The sequence below is a fragment of the Corvus moneduloides genome, chromosome 14 (assembly GCF_009650955.1).
Source record: "Corvus moneduloides isolate bCorMon1 chromosome 14, bCorMon1.pri, whole genome shotgun sequence".
In the NCBI taxonomy this organism is placed as follows: Eukaryota; Metazoa; Chordata; class Aves; order Passeriformes; family Corvidae; genus Corvus; species Corvus moneduloides.
This window is the reverse complement of record NC_045489.1, coordinates 8306343-8321752: the sequence shown is the minus strand read 5'-3', so window position 1 is coordinate 8321752 and position 15410 is coordinate 8306343. Positions and strand designations below refer to the sequence as shown.

General features: G+C 42.7%; 1 protein-coding gene across 6 annotated transcripts in view; it reads right to left on the bottom strand.

The window, feature by feature from the left end:
• Window positions 1-15410, bottom strand: part of PLS3 (plastin 3) — a 50472-nt gene that overhangs the window by 2042 nt on the left and 33020 nt on the right. For 5 of the 6 annotated variants that reach the window (XM_032124369.1, XM_032124372.1, XM_032124371.1 and 2 more), the window contains 14 exons: window positions 11626-11789; window positions 9132-9261; window positions 8564-8696; window positions 7223-7304; window positions 6400-6565; window positions 5176-5318; window positions 3925-3951; window positions 3717-3812; window positions 3010-3205; window positions 2287-2365; window positions 2014-2128; window positions 1767-1900; window positions 798-921; window positions 81-205 (listed from right to left, as the gene is read on the bottom strand). In XM_032124369.1, coding sequence (XP_031980260.1) covers window positions 81-205; window positions 798-921; window positions 1767-1900; window positions 2014-2128; window positions 2287-2365; window positions 3010-3205; window positions 3717-3812; window positions 3925-3951; window positions 5176-5318; window positions 6400-6565; window positions 7223-7304; window positions 8564-8696; window positions 9132-9261; window positions 11626-11789 — 1714 coding nt within the window. The remainder of the gene's footprint in view (window positions 1-80; window positions 206-797; window positions 922-1766; window positions 1901-2013; window positions 2129-2286; window positions 2366-3009; window positions 3206-3716; window positions 3813-3924; window positions 3952-5175; window positions 5319-6399; window positions 6566-7222; window positions 7305-8563; window positions 8697-9131; window positions 9262-11625; window positions 11790-15410) is intronic. The other variant, XM_032124373.1, reaches the window with a different exon arrangement.

Here is a 15410-nt window from a genome sequence, read left to right as displayed (position 1 = left end):
CAAAACACCTGCAGCTTGAGGCCAGCACATTGAATGTGCACCCTTTCAATCCAAAACAGCTTTTGAGAGAGCAAACTTACTTAGCGTTATTTTGCTTGTCATCTTCTGACAGGTGACCAGTCTTTACAAGGTCATAGTTGATACATCCAGGCTGTATGGCATCGATTAAATCCACAACTGCCAAGCTCGTGCTGATAGTCTTGTCCTAGAGAATACAGGGACAGAGAAGTAAAGATGAGAGTGTCCAATCCTTAAAGCATAATTCTCACCTCAATTCAGCTGCTCTGCAACATGCAACCAAAGAAATTTTAAGTAAGCCTTTTCAAAGCAGCAGTGTTAGTGACTATTCCCAGGTGGACCAGAGGGAAAACCAAACTGCTGCCTCACCTTTGGTGATAATACAATACTATTACTCCAATTTACTGCCAGTGCCCTGAAAATACAAAGAAGTAATCATTGTGCAGGCAGCAGGTCTGACCTGCTGAGCACAGCCCGAGGCACAGTGCTCACCTCCAAACGCACACCAGCTCCAGCCCCTTTGCTTGCCAGCATCTCAACTCCCACCTCTGCCCCAGATCCTGACCACCCTCCCCTCCTCTGCCACTACTCCCTGCTATGGGCAGTCCTAAACAGTCTCCTATCTTTAGCTTGAAGCCACTCTGTTCCCAGCACATCCCAGCACAGACTGAATCCTGTCCTGTTTAAACTCCTTTCTAAGATGTCCCTGCTGTTCCTCCAGCCAAGGAAAGAATTTTTGGGCACTCATCTCCTTTTGTATGCAAGAAGGGAACCTGCACCTTGAAGTTTTGGATGGAGGTGGACTTGCCAGCTTCTTTCAGGGTCTGGTTTACCCAGCTGACTATAATGTCATCGTTGACTTTCTGACCATCACCCAGGTCCTCGAGGACATTCAGCGTGTACCTGAGAACCAGGAGAGAGAACAAGACTAGGCACAGAGCCAGAGAAAAGCCATGCAGCCAGGATGCAACATGAACCATGGCAGCTTGGAAAGTCTTTACATAGTCTCAGCTCTGGGTTTGGGGGTATTTTTAAACTCCTTTAGCAAAAAGAAAGAACCATCTGAAGTGTGATTTCTGTTAAAGCATTTAGTCTTTCTAGCGTTTCATGCCCTTTAATAGGAGCTCACAAAATTGCTTGGGCTCAGGACACTTGTTAAACTGTTTGACCATTGAGCATTTGCTCCATAGGGGTAACACATTACCTAAAAGGTGTGTATTTACTCAGGAGTTGGCATTCAGACCTCTAATGCCAAATTAGGAGCTACCATGCACCTTTTTTCCAGACATATAAGTGCATAATCTTGCAATTCTTCAGAACTAGATAAGAAACAGGAAGATCAACTTTCTCTGTTATTAAGTTTCTTCTTTCCCCCATTCCAATGCAAAAGAGGGCCACAGAGCAGCCCCAGAATGTTTCCCTCTCAATTTCCAATTAAAAATTAGAACATAAAAGTTCTGTAATATTCCTGCTCAGAGTTTCTGCATGTGGACCAGACTTGAGCAGGAGAGAGAGAGGTAATCCTTGTCACAGGATGATCAGAGGTCCACCAACGGGCTGTCCAGAGGTGTCTGCTCCAGCCTCTCATGTGCAGCTCTATCACAGTTTTTCCCAGGTGTGTCTCAGACACCCCCTGAAAGGCAGAGGGTTTACAATCTTTCTGGGTGACCTGTTGCAGGTGCAGCAACGCTCTCATGGAAAAAACTTCCCCAGTTCTGTACTCCATTCATATTTGAGAGGCGCCCTACCTTCTCATCAACTGCCAGACCAAGGCCAGTGTCAGTGTTGGGTTTCCATCATTCAGATCTTGCCCTCCAATGCCAACCAGGGAGAATTTAGCTGGATGCTTTCCCAAGTCTACAGCGTAGTTACAGTTTTCTAGCTACACAGGACAAGAGTTCAAACAGAAAAATCACTCACACTCACTTGACTGAAAGCCTCAAATAGGAATTTTTAGTGTCCATGACTTCTTTTAAAGTCTTTTGACATTTTTACCTTTTTCATATTTGCTCCAAGTTTAGGGTACGGAGGCTTGTTAACCTTATTCCAGTCAACAGGAACTTTGATCTTTTCATACAGTTGTAGTATTACCAGTGCATCTTGGAGATCACTAAAGTGGAAAACATGGATTAAGTCTAATGTTTCGAGATTTGAGTGCGCTCTGACTTTGTCACATCATGAATAATTACTATTCCTTACAGATTGTTGCAATTTCAACAACCCTAAAAAGAAAAAAAAAGCTGGGTCTCCCAAGAGCCTAAAGTTTACCCGTAGAGGTGATTTACGTGAGGGTTCACACCAAGAGAATTCATCCAATTGCGGAAGGTCCGTTCCTCACGTGTCTCTCCTACATGACAGAAAACAGGTTCATTGCAAATTCTGCAAGTTCAAAGCTGAGCAGGGATTTCCACTTTGCAAGGCAGGAAGCTTTGAGCAGCAGAGCTCACCACGAGGTTTTAAGCAGAGAAAGAGTAATTTTTTCTACTATAATTTTTTTCAAAGGAAGAGGGTGACCCTGCTATCTAGTCTTAGCTATCATTTTGATTTCCTCAGGCCTCCGAAGAGGATGCTTTTTGCACTTTCTTCAAGAAAAAGGAGCAGAAAGGTCTTTCACATGGGTGTTAGCTAACTGCTGTCACAGCCCCAGTCCCAGCTGGGCCAACAATTAGCGCTCCCATGAACATCTCACCATTACCGAGGTTTCCTTGCCCATCACAGGAAATGGCAAAACCAAATCCTCTGGCATTGCGACTGGCAGCTGTCAGTGTGCCTAGAGGTTCAGGCTCCACAACAGGGTCAGAGCAGCTGAACAGGCTGCCAAGTGCCCTCCTCATCTGCCCCAAATGAGTAAACAACCACTGCAGCACTGAAGCCTCAAATCATAGGTGTTACTTCAATGGAGATACCTCTGTAGGGCACAGCCTCCTATGACACAACTGTTTACTTTAGATAGTCCCCTCCTGCTAATTTTGTGACTGATACGGCCATCACCTTCCAAAAGGGTCCAGTCGATGTCCTGGTTTTCAGGCTTGGTAAGCGCTGGGTACTTGTTGAACAGGTTGGCAACGAAGGCCAGGTTCAGTTTGGGGTTGCCACTAACCACATCAGCCGGTGTGACAAACTGCCGGCAGCCAAGCCGATCTGCCTGCTGCAGCATATACTCTGCCCTCCGCAAGTCATCCTTTTCCTGCCAGGGATGTAACAGACAAGAGCTGTCATGGGAGAGACTGGGCTACAAAGCATATGGGAAGCTCCTAACCACTACCTGGAGCAATGTCCCAAGTCCACGTCTGGCATCAGTTGCTAACTGAGCAAATGGATGAGGCACACACACCAACTCCTGCTGCTGTGCCACTGTCATGGCTTGTCTTGCTATTTTTCTTAGCATGGTGCTTTCCAAGCTCACATGCTGTCAAATTTTCATGCTTTTGGAACTTGGTGGTTCAAAAGAAGTCAGTATGCTTCTGAATGGAGCAAGCCTACAAAGAATTGCTCAATCACCTCTGTTAATTGGAGGGTAGTGACCAGGCTGGCAGCAAGCACTCACTGAGCACACACCTGAGGTGTGCACATGGCCACTGACATTGTACACGCTCTAGAAATTAAGATACCAGGTTACCCAGATGTCATGGGGCAATGATAGGGTACAGGTAGTTCATGATTCTACAGGATGAGGACATGACAGCCTGAATACTTACATTGAAACCCGACATGTTAATATCAATCTGAGGCTCTCCTTCTTTCTGCCCTTTGGGTGCAATTTGATTGAGGAGGTGAAAATAGGCTCTGGAATCCTGAAATGAATGAAAAAGGAAATTCAGCTCTCCTGCACAGCAGTGAGTACATCACAGCAGTTCATTTAAAGGTCATTTTTAACAAGTCACCATGCATAATTGGCTTATGTACCTTTACTGAATTGCCAAAATCTGTAAGCTTAAAAGAGAGGTAGAAATCCAGGCAGCAGGAAAGGAAACAAAGGGAATAGGTTAGAAATATTTAGGATGACAATTATGTGGTTTGACTGTTTGAAAGCTGCCTCTGCTGCATGCTCTGGTGTCAAAACCACCTCTGCAGTGGCTGGAGGAGGCAACGACCCCATGCTGCTCACACTCGTGGCACCCCAGATGCCCCAAGGCAGCCCTAACCTCTAAACAAGGCAGCCATTCCTACTGCTACAGCAATAATGAAAATGGCTCAGTGAAGACAAATTCCAAGCAAAAAGCTGATTATAAGATGTCTGAATGTTTTCTTCTGTGCCTGTGCATTAGCTAGAACAGCTTAGAGGAGAGAGGCCAAGGATGGTCAAACCAGGAGGAGCCAATAGCTGTAGTGATTATTTATCAACTACATGTCCTTTTAGTCCTCAGCATTAAGGAGGACCTCAGCGTATCATGGCAGCCTAGGGTATGCACCAGAGAAGCCAACAGCTACCAGCAAAACTGTAATTTTGAAGTTGAAAATAAGAGTGACTATGCACACATGCACACACACAGGTCAGATCTATGTTCCCCATACACCTCAATTATCAATTTTTTTTCTATCTCAATCTTTCTCCTCCTTGAAACTGCTGGCCATGTGAATAAGCTCCAGAAAACTGCTGAGACCAGTGTCTGGATGCCCCACACTGACCTGGAGTCACCATAGTCCATTTCTCACCAGTGCCCCCCTCACATCTGAAAAGCAGCTTTAAGAGTCCCCACTCCCATTCCTACTAAACCCAAGTGAAGAATAACAGGTCTTGCTTCCCTTCCTCTCTCCAGCCCATGACATTTTAGATGAAATGCCATCACCTGCCAAGAGTATGTGGAAGTCTCACTCTACAGTGAAGCATTTTCCCCCATTATCTTCATCAAAATATGGATTAAGGACATTTGAAAACATGTAAGTAATACCAGTTTTGTAGTTGATTAAAACACACCTCAGCAGCACTGGAAGAGAAACACTCAGTTCAACACTGGGCTCATCCTCATGGCAAGAGAGAACAGCACTGCAGGACCTCAAATATAACATGCAAACCCCCCTGGTAAGACCATTCAGTTTATTAGGGTCAGGAAAGGTCCTGTCTGAGGATGAAAGGCCTCATTTACACATGCAAACACATCCCTGTCTGGCTCCCAGTCTTTTCCCAGGCATTGCAAATCAGGAGAGCTTTGGTACCTTGATATCTGAGCTGAAGTTACTGATTTTGTGCCAGCCTGCATTTTCCAGGTGGAAGTTGGCCCATCTTAGGAGCAGCTCTTCTGGGGACAGTTTCATAAGGTCCTCCAGATTTTCACCATCACGAAGTAAGGCAGCCAGTGCTACAAGAAAAATGCTTGTGAGGGAAGAGTCAAACCTGCATGTCAGAGCTGCAGCAAGATTTCAGGGGGGTACAATACTAATTACTGATTATGTCAAAATATTCTGGGTAAAGCAGAGTTTTTCCTGAGTTGGCTGTTACACAGAGAGGAGTATAAATGATCTAGAAAAATATGTGTAAAAAAGTATTTTCCATTTTCTTGTATAACAAAATTTTCTGGACTTTATGTGCAGTCTTTTAGCTAATGACAGGAAGCTAAATGCAAATGCACTTCTATCTCAATGAAAAATGCTTCCAAGCAGTTTCATAAGCACCATTAAAAAAACCCAGAGGAGCCAAGATAAGCACCCTTTCTGCTGGCCAGTGCTTCTCTTGCCATGAATTTTCAATCTAAGCCAAACTACGTCAACACTTCGCAATGGGGAAGCTTAAATAAAAGACACTGAAGCCCCTCCATCCCTCTGGATGCTCTGATAGCACATGCAGGTATGTCAGGGCTCTTCAGACAATTTGGAAAGTTTACATTTTGGAGGCTGTCACGCAGGACCAAGTGAGCACAGGGAGACATCTGCAGCACCAGTCTCTCACTACCTAGGACAAAGCAAGAGCTCAAGCTGCACCACTGACAGTAGTACGGAGGATTTTAGAACCAAATGGTTACCACAGAGCTGAAGCCCCCTTTTAAGAATTTTTTTGCGAAAGATATGCAGTTGTCCATAATCCTAAAAGGATGCAAGCAGTTTTGCCACATCCCAACACTGTGAGGTACCTGCAGCTGGAGCTGCCTAGGGCATCACCAAGCAATGTGCTCCTTCACTGCCAGGCTCAAGCCAAGCTACATCTTGACTTACACGCTGGTGTTCAGCCAGTTCTCCAAGGCTGATACACATCACCAGGATGGCACAACCCACCTGCATGAACCTGCTGCACAGCTACAAACAGGCTGGAGAACATTCAGCTTGGCACATGATCCTTCTTCCAGCAGAGAGGAGGGAGAGAAAAGGCAACGGCAGGGCTGGGGCTGACAGCACAAGCAATGCTGTATTCATGCTTTAGAAGTAACAACTTAGAATTTAAATTACCTTCATTTCTGCTGAGCTCGATGTCAGCAAACAAGCCAATCTTAATGATCTGCCAGAGGAGTCCAAGGACCAGGTGGGGTTTTCCTTCCCTCAAGTCCTCTGCACCAATATTGACAACATGACAGCCGATGGCGGATGCAGAATTCAAGGCCAGGTTCAGGTTCTCCTGCAAACAGCAAAGCCCAGTCAGACACAGTCCAGGGAGATGCTGCTTTCCCTTTCATCCAGCACCAGCGGAGTGGAGGTTTGCCCCTTGTCCTTGCTCCAACAGCAGTAGCTCAGAGGAAACACTCCCGGCCACTCTCCACCTGAAGTTTTAAGGAAGCTGTGGTGGCAGCAGGCTGAATCAATGAGAACTGAACTAGACACCAGGGTTTAATTTCACCCTCTGGTATTTAATTTCAGCCTCCAAGTTAGTTGCATCTAGTGGTATCAACAAGAATAAGGCTAGAAAAGTGCTAATTTATACACACACACAGGCATCCTCACAAAAACAACCTGCCCTAGTATGAAATTATTCATAGCCAACATCAATAACCACATTGTTTAAAAAAGACAGTGCTGTACATTATCACCACAGCAATATCATGTGTGCACAGCATTTCAGCCACTTTACCCATTTTGTCATTAATTCAGCATTTTTGAACCATGGCCACAGAACTGTCAATTATGCACAGTACAAAACTGCATTTAATAATAAACAGAAGTTATAGAACTTGCTCCTTTCCAACATTCCACAATAATGCCTTGAGTCACCATGCTGCATTCATTAATTCTATCTTAATATGAATTTCAGAAAATAAAATACAGAAACGCATGATACCTGAATTATGAATGGTGTGAGTTTCTTCTTATTAATTGCTCTTTCATCAATTGTGTCAGGAACAGAAAGATTGATCATTTTGCTGTTAGGGGGAAAAACAATTCTATTTGAACAACATTTAGTATTTAATCCAAACAAAACTCAGTGTACTGTGACAATACACCACAGCACATTTCCTTTAGCCTGCTTCGTATTGTGTAATTTTTTTTCATAAAATGAAGGTTGTATAAATCAGAAGTTAATATTTACATTCTCGAGAATGTATTCGTAAGTAATAGCTAAGCCTGAAACTTTAAACATGTTCCCAGCCACTGCTGATCTCAGCTGCTGGAGCAAAAAGAGCACATGAATTATTCACAGTGCAGTCTCTGAACTAGTGAAGACTCAATGCTCTGCTGACATCCACTGCACATTCTAGTAAGACAACAAACTTCCTCCTATTGTAAAGGTTTACTACTGCTGGCAAGAAAACATGCCCCAAAAAAGAACAAACACTTGGAGAGCTCAGTGGGGAACATGTGAGCATAATGAATTTTTAATCAACACAAAATAAGGCAAATTTAAACTTTATATGATGAACTACTTCCTACTCAGTTCAGTCTTTGCCTAAAGCCATGAATTACTTGAAACTTGGGAAATAAACTAAAAATATGTATCATCAGCTAAGGTTAAAAAATAAAAAAAATTAAAGACAACAGCTAACTGACTTACACTTACTTTGTGTATTGATACAGAATTACTGAAATTCCAGGTTGATCCAGTTCTTCACTATATTAATTCACTTACAATAAAACAAATGAACCTAACCCATAAAACCAACAAAAACCTCATACACAGAAGGTTGGTGGCATTTAGCAGCCTTACTAAGTGCAGTTATCAAAAAGAACAAGAGGATTCCCAGAAAATCCTTTTTTGGGTTAATGCATAATAAGGTCACTAACATTCCCACAGAGGATAGATAAGGCCTGTCTAAACATCCAAGAGAATGGGCTATTTATCACATGTAACCACCTTCAAGCTACCCAGCACCAGGCTGAGTTTGCACCAGGACAACTCCTGCTCCCACAAAATACCTTCTGCCCCCTCAGCAAACTCAAGTCTCAAGCCCAAACAAAAGCACTGGATGAAAATATCAGCTGGCACCAAAGCTGAGGCATCACAAAATGGCAGTGAAAGCCTGGAAGACTGAGCCTCTTTTTATATTTGCAAAACATTATGCACACACACCAGTCACAAAACCAGCCTAGAATAGGATGAAAATTCCCCTAACTACAGTTTTGGAACGTTATTTTGCTGATTTTTAATTTTTTTTTCTTTAATTCAGAAGCCATCATGACTTACCATAGCACAATCCCATCTCCCACAGCTTTGAACAGGTCATCTGTATTTGGGTTCATTGGAATAACGTGCCTACAGTCGGGATCATTTTCCAGGGCTTTGTTTATCCAGTTTACAAAGGCATATTTCTCTTCCTCTAAGATAACCAATTGTAAATTTAAAACAGGTTTTTTCATAACATAGCAAAGATTTTCCTAAAAGAAGCAGAGTACAATAGCCCAGGGAAGTAACAGCCCCACTATCATTACCATACATTTTATTAGTCACACAAAGTTTAAAGAAAGAAGACTCTCACTTACAAGTTCCAGAATATTCCTGTTATTTACCTGTTACTCAACTTTATTATACGCAAGTGTGACACAAGGACTTCATCAGCAAGCACAGTTAACGAAGCAAATAAGAACACATTTAACTTATACACTGCTAAATTTGCAGCATATAAATTCTGTCCTGCTCTCACCCTGACATGAGATCATTCAGCTCTCGGAGAACTAGAGCACAGCACAGGACGTGGTAGAAATGGGCTGGTTTTGGCACAGGACATGCAAAAGCCCAAGAGATAGAGTGGTACCTGAGTAGGAGTGCTGGGTCCCCTCACTGGAGAGCTCTGAGGTGCCCCCGATGGCACAGATTCCTTCCTTCCTGTTAATGGCTCTTCGGAATGTTTTAGCGATATCGCTGCTTTTCACCTCTTGGAAAATCTACAATTTAAAGTGCTCTGTTAGACAAGAAAAAATTGTCTTCATAAAACAAAAAGGACCACAGAAGGAGCTATTTCTTCTCAGCTTCAAAGCAAACTTCACAGTAAGATCAGTGAATGTGAAGGGCCCAGCAAGGGTGTAGTGATATTAAATCTGACATGGATAGTGGGCAGAGTCATCCCACTTTCTCAAACACACACTGCAAGTGCCTATTGAAACAGAAGCACTAGCCATGAAGTACCTTGCATATATTTACCTTTACAAGTAGATTTCAAGAGACCACAAGAAAAAAACATGAAACTTTTGCAGTCTGAGTACAGGTAACACATGCAGCAGTTCCTGCAGGGCCAAACTTGAGAAAGCTGTGGGGCAATTTTAACCTTTCTGTGTAAGCCAGATTTTTGTGGGACTGTGACTTTAGTTCACACAAAAGACTTTGTCCACAACCCAAGAAACAATTCTCTTTAAGCATATAACAGTCAAATCTGCAATAGTGTAACAATGACTGCTGCAGGTGAAGATTCCCCCTTCCTCAACAGCAGGCTTGGGCTAACTGGCAAAACACTCTCTTGTTGGAGGGCCGAAGAGATGCTTTAGCACAGGAAGACTGCACATGCCATTTGCACAGGCTGGATGTTACTGTTAGCAGCCCCAAGGCCCTACAGAACTGAGCAGCTATTAGTAAAAAACACATTCAGTGGCTGGAAAGCCTACTGTAACTCCCTCAAAACTGAACTAAATTAGTTTCAACAAAGCTGAAAACACAAATGAAATGTATACAGGTTCTCTAAACATTACGCAGAAAAAGAAAATGAAACAGCACTGTAAAGCAGGGCAAAAATGTGCTTCCGCTAAAAGGAGAAGACACCAGGCTGCAGAGGTGTCACCACAGGTCCAGGCTGCTGGTTGTCACACCTTACTGTCCCCGTCCCTTAAACACAGGGAAGTTGGCAAGTCAAGATGATGATACAGTGCAGTTAAATCATCTCCTGATGACATGCAGAGGTCGATTAGGTAAAGCTGACTGAAGATTTGAGAGCCCAAAAGTTGGGGGATTTCTGGTTGGTTGGCTTTAACCACAAGGATTTTGATGCAGATCTATTTACTTTGAGATTTCCTGTGTTAACTACTGGTATTGCATATCTTCTTGAGAAGATGTGCTCTAATGCTGAGGTACCACTAAATCACTTTATCCCAATGTAAAGTCAGTTCATGTCATTCTTTCTACCATAACTGCAGCAAAAATGCTCAGTTAGAAAACAGCAAGAGTTCAGTTTGTAAAAATCATACAGCTAAGCATTGCTGCTAATGTACACCTCAGCTGCCCTAAGACATTTTGTGTTTACTCAATCACTGGTACCTTTCAAATGCAACAGAAGAGATTTATTTCTTCCTTCCTAGTGCAAAGTTAGGAGTAATGGACCAGCTCAAACCAACAGCTGAAACAGGCAGCCAGCATGCAAGTGTTTACAAACTGCAAACTCCAACTTACTAGTTGACTCCAAACTAAAAAAGTTCAGAGGGTCTGAAAACAATTAAGGAACAATTAAGGTGAAGATAAATTAAGAAATATCAAGAAAACTAACTGACATGAAAACAGCTCCCTCAATGTACTGCATATACTTTAATTACTCCTTCAGCATTCAGTCATCAGAGCATCAAAAGGATGAAGAATGTACATCAAACCATGATCTCAGAAGTCTTGTGCTTTTATGAAAATAAATTCAGACCTATTTCTGCCAAAAAAGACTGATCCTCCAACTTTTCCTATCACCTTACTCCTATTCTTCCCTTTCAAGGCAACAGATTTGAATTTTCCTAGATCAGCACCTAGCACAAATCCAAGTCTGTCCTGAAATGCCCTTTCATGTCTTCAGTAAATACTTGTAGTCCCATTAAACAGAGAAAGGAAATTATACTGATACATGGGGAAAACAAGCATTCATCTGTGTGCCTGGAAAAACTGAACAGCTTCCAGTAAATACTGTAAGCTTGGACCATTTCAAGTCTTTTTTTCCAGTTGTCACCTCATGTAAAAACAGTATTTTGGCCTCCAATGAAGCTATCATACAGGAAAGCCACATGGATTCTTTTTGGTTGGTTTTTGAACAAAAACCAACCAATATTTCTCCACTGTCCAAATCTAAAGGCTGTCAATAACAGCACAAAAGACAGATCATATACAGATACCTGTACAAAGAACTGATTTTTACATGGCTAGTCCTCAGAATTGATCAGTTTGTCAAAAGAAAATTAGGATTAGGGTAAGTGGCTAAGAAGTCAGGTTCGACCTCTTCTACGGTCTTCCTTAGCTTAGTCTAAAAGGGTCCCCCAGGCTGCTGGCAATTCAGAAATTTCACTTACATAGACGAATTCTTCAAAACTAATCTTCCCATCTTTATTCTTGTCACCATCAATCATGAGCTTCTGGATGATCTCTCTCACTTTGTACCCAGGGAGAGGCAGGCTGGCTTCCTTGAACAGCTCATGCAACTCGTAGTCACAGATGAACCCATTGCTGTTGAGGTCTGAGGAAGAGAAGAGGCAGCAGAAGGTTTTAGAAATGTGCCCGTACCTGACAGAAATGACCCCCAACAGAGGGGCAACTCCCATGTCCAAGAGCTTTATGGAGAGCAACCTGCACACTGGGGACTTGCTGAATCCATGCAGGGCATGGACACACAGCAGGATGGCCACACCAAAAATATCATTGTTCAAAGGACACCCCTAGGAACCAAAGGCATGCAGTAAATACACACAGCACATCCTCAGAGAGGGTCTCAACACAAGCCATGGGAACCCTGCAGCTCTGGGCAACAGCAGCTTCAAAGCAAGTCTGACCAGGATGACTCTGGGCACATGTGACAAGTCTGGTGTTGAAGTTTCACAACAGAACATCTGCATTTTCATAAACAATCTCCAGAATGTCTCTTTTTACATCTAACTGCCACTGCCTTTGCACGTTAAAAATAGATGGTAATGAAACACAGCACCTCTTATTTTCGGAACTGAAAACACCAAATCAGCTCTGCAGTTGCATCTTTATCATGTTGTCAGTGATGTTCTCCATTTAACACTGACAGCAAATTGCAACCAGGTGCTTTATTGCTGCCCAAGAATGCTCTGCAAAGACATTTGCTTTCACAGTCTATCACCAAGCCATAGCAGCACCATGTGTTTAGTGAGATATTGTCACCCACAAGACCAAGGAAGAAAACAAGAATCTAGTGTGACACTGGAGCTTTGCATACAACAGATCCCAGTCTCTTTGGGGACATCATTACATCTACTCACCACACATGGTAAATCCAGCAGCCCCAGCCTTTCTTCAGGGAAGTGAGATTTTCCCGCCACTATGGACAGACAGGGGTTGCGTGCCTCCTTTCCCCAAGCTAATCAGGATGAGCAGAGTGCTGCTCACAGCACAGCTGGCACCCAGGTTTCAGCAGAGAGGGGTCCACAAGGAGACAGAGTATTTGAAGTAGTTGCACAGCCCAGATTCACACCTCAAAACATAAGCATGACCCTCCAGCCCCATCTTTGGAGAGGCAGGGATTCAAGATATGTTGTACTGTTACTGGCTCAGTAACAGGATGCTAAAATCCCTTTGCTGTAGGCAAGTGCTACAGACAGCCTAGGGAAGTTAACTGAGTGCCTGAAGAGCTGCACCAGCCCCAGAATTTGGTTTTCTTCAAGACGGAATCTCACCACAGCCACTGGGGTCAGTATTTATGCTTAAAGGGAGATATTTTCAAGAATAAAAGAAAACAATCAGGATAGCTCCAAGGTCCAGGGTTATTTTTTTTAACCAAATTGTGGAGGTCAATTTACTTTCAATAAGGAGTCTGTGGTTTTTAGGTTTTGTTTCACAGCAATGTTCCAGCAAGCAGCACGTTTGCACCACCACTCCAACCATTCTCATTTTCCAGATCCATATGGGAATATGGGATTTTAAAATTGTTTTTATCAGTTAGCAAGAAAGTGAAACTTTGCTCAGTGGCAAACATCCAAAGTAACCAGAGCAAACCTGTACTCCCTCCCACACCCCAGTCTCAGGCTAAGGCAGAGCATCAATTCCAGTGGATTAAAAAATACATTAAACTACTTTATGTAAAGCCAGTGTTTACAATAGCGCTGATGAAATAAAGTGGTTTTCAGCAGTGATTAATGATACCAATAGGCTGCTGTCTGGCCCTCAGTTTTAGAATTTTATTCCAAAATAATACAAGCTTACAAAGGCAAGCTTTATTAACAGTCCAGCGTGAGATGTCATGAGCAAACTATTTCCCCTCTAGATAAATCACAGCTTCTTCTATTACGGTATTTTTATTACTGAATCTAACTTTACAATTATGCATCTTTTCCCCTCCTTACAGCCAGTGAGGAAAATAAGTCAAGAAGGGATTTCCTAATCTCCAGAGCCTGTGAACCTAAAACAAAACTTTGCTTTCACCCTCAGCCTACAGTCAACTTCCATTGTTTTTGCCTGTGCCTGACTGAACCAACCACAATCCCTCAGCATGCTGACAAATTAAGCATGTAAATCCAGAAACATCCGTTCATCACTTCTTCCAATCAATCCACCACCTAACTTCTACATCTACCCAAAGGTTAGAGTAGATGTAAGTAGCAGGCAAAGAACAGAGAAAATAAGACTTCAAAATATATATTGTATCCTTGATAGGATCTGATTTTGATTCAAATTTGGTAAAGGTTTTCCTCTTGACATGTCTAGGTTAAGCATTCAGAAGTATTTCTGATTCAGGCTTGCAAGTCTGAGCCTATTCAAATGTGAAAGGAATAAAACCTTATATGGTATTTCAGGAGGCAGAAGCCTGTTAGGTGAGACATCAGGAAACCAAGCTCCAAAGTCTGCAACTCCAATAAGGAACGTATGGATAAAAGGATGCTGAAACCTATTTAGAGCTTGGTTCTACATATGAAGCCCTGCAGGGCTGGTATCAGGAATTTACTCCAAGCTAGGCCAACATCTGCCCAGTCTGATGGTTTCATTCACTCCTGCAATCAGCATCTTCCCAGTCCTCCAGGTGTGCCTAGTTCAAAGAAGATTTACCTTTGCTCACTAAAAAAAAAGCAATAAGAAATAGGAGCTCTGCCACACAAAGAGCCATCTGAAAAACACACTCACATGGGACTTCACATGAGTCAGGAGCATGGCACAAAGAAAGATTTTGCCCATCACGCTGCATTGGGCTCAGACAAACAGAAAAAAACAAGTGTGAAGGACACACCTTAACTCACTCAAAACCTTTGATTCTCAGGATTCAGGACCTAAGGTCTTGCAACTCTTAACAATATCCCAAATATCCACTTGTAAGAGTTACTCTTCCATAGTATTCTGGGAAAAAAAATTGATCACCAATTTAACTTCACAGAGTAAAACGGCATCTATGTCCCAGACACTTGGGAGTGAGAATTACAAGTAAATCAGGTCTGTTAGTTTAACTCTAAGACCACACACCAAGTTACTGGTTTTGCACTGAAGATGCTCTCATTTCAAGTTCTAGCTGGTTGACAAATTTGAGCGTTAAAGCCTGCTGGTTTTACCATAAAGTGGTGCTGGCCTGTGGTTTTGGCTTGGTAGCAGAGTCAAGTAGTCACTGATTGACTATGTGATGGAAAATGAACCTGTTCTTAACATGTCAAAAAGCCTGACATTACAATAGGCCTGAGACCCCTATCCCATAGGGCAGCTGCTTCCCTTCCTACTGTCTCTGTTCCCCTTCTGGCATCAAATGTACAAAGAAGCAGCATTTTAAAAAAGCACCAAAAAAACCAAAAGAAAAAAAAAAAACAAAAAAAAAAACAAAAAAAAAAAACCACCTCTGCAGTACCAGCCAGTTCCAAAACTATTTCCAGCATTACTGCAGGCCTACCATATGGTGCCTTGCTGGATGTCCTGCAAGAGGACCAGACTTCAGAAAGAAGGTGGTCTATAATCCCTTTCTAACAAAATCTGAGATGGTATGCAACAGCTGAAGAGGCTGTCAAAATAGAAGCTATCCCAAATGAAATTGTTCAGCGGCCTGCCCAGAATTACTAATGGAAGAAAGCAAAATTGTTTTAACAGACAAGCTACAGCCTGGATTCATTATAGTCTGCCTGATGGAAAGGAAACTACAGCACAT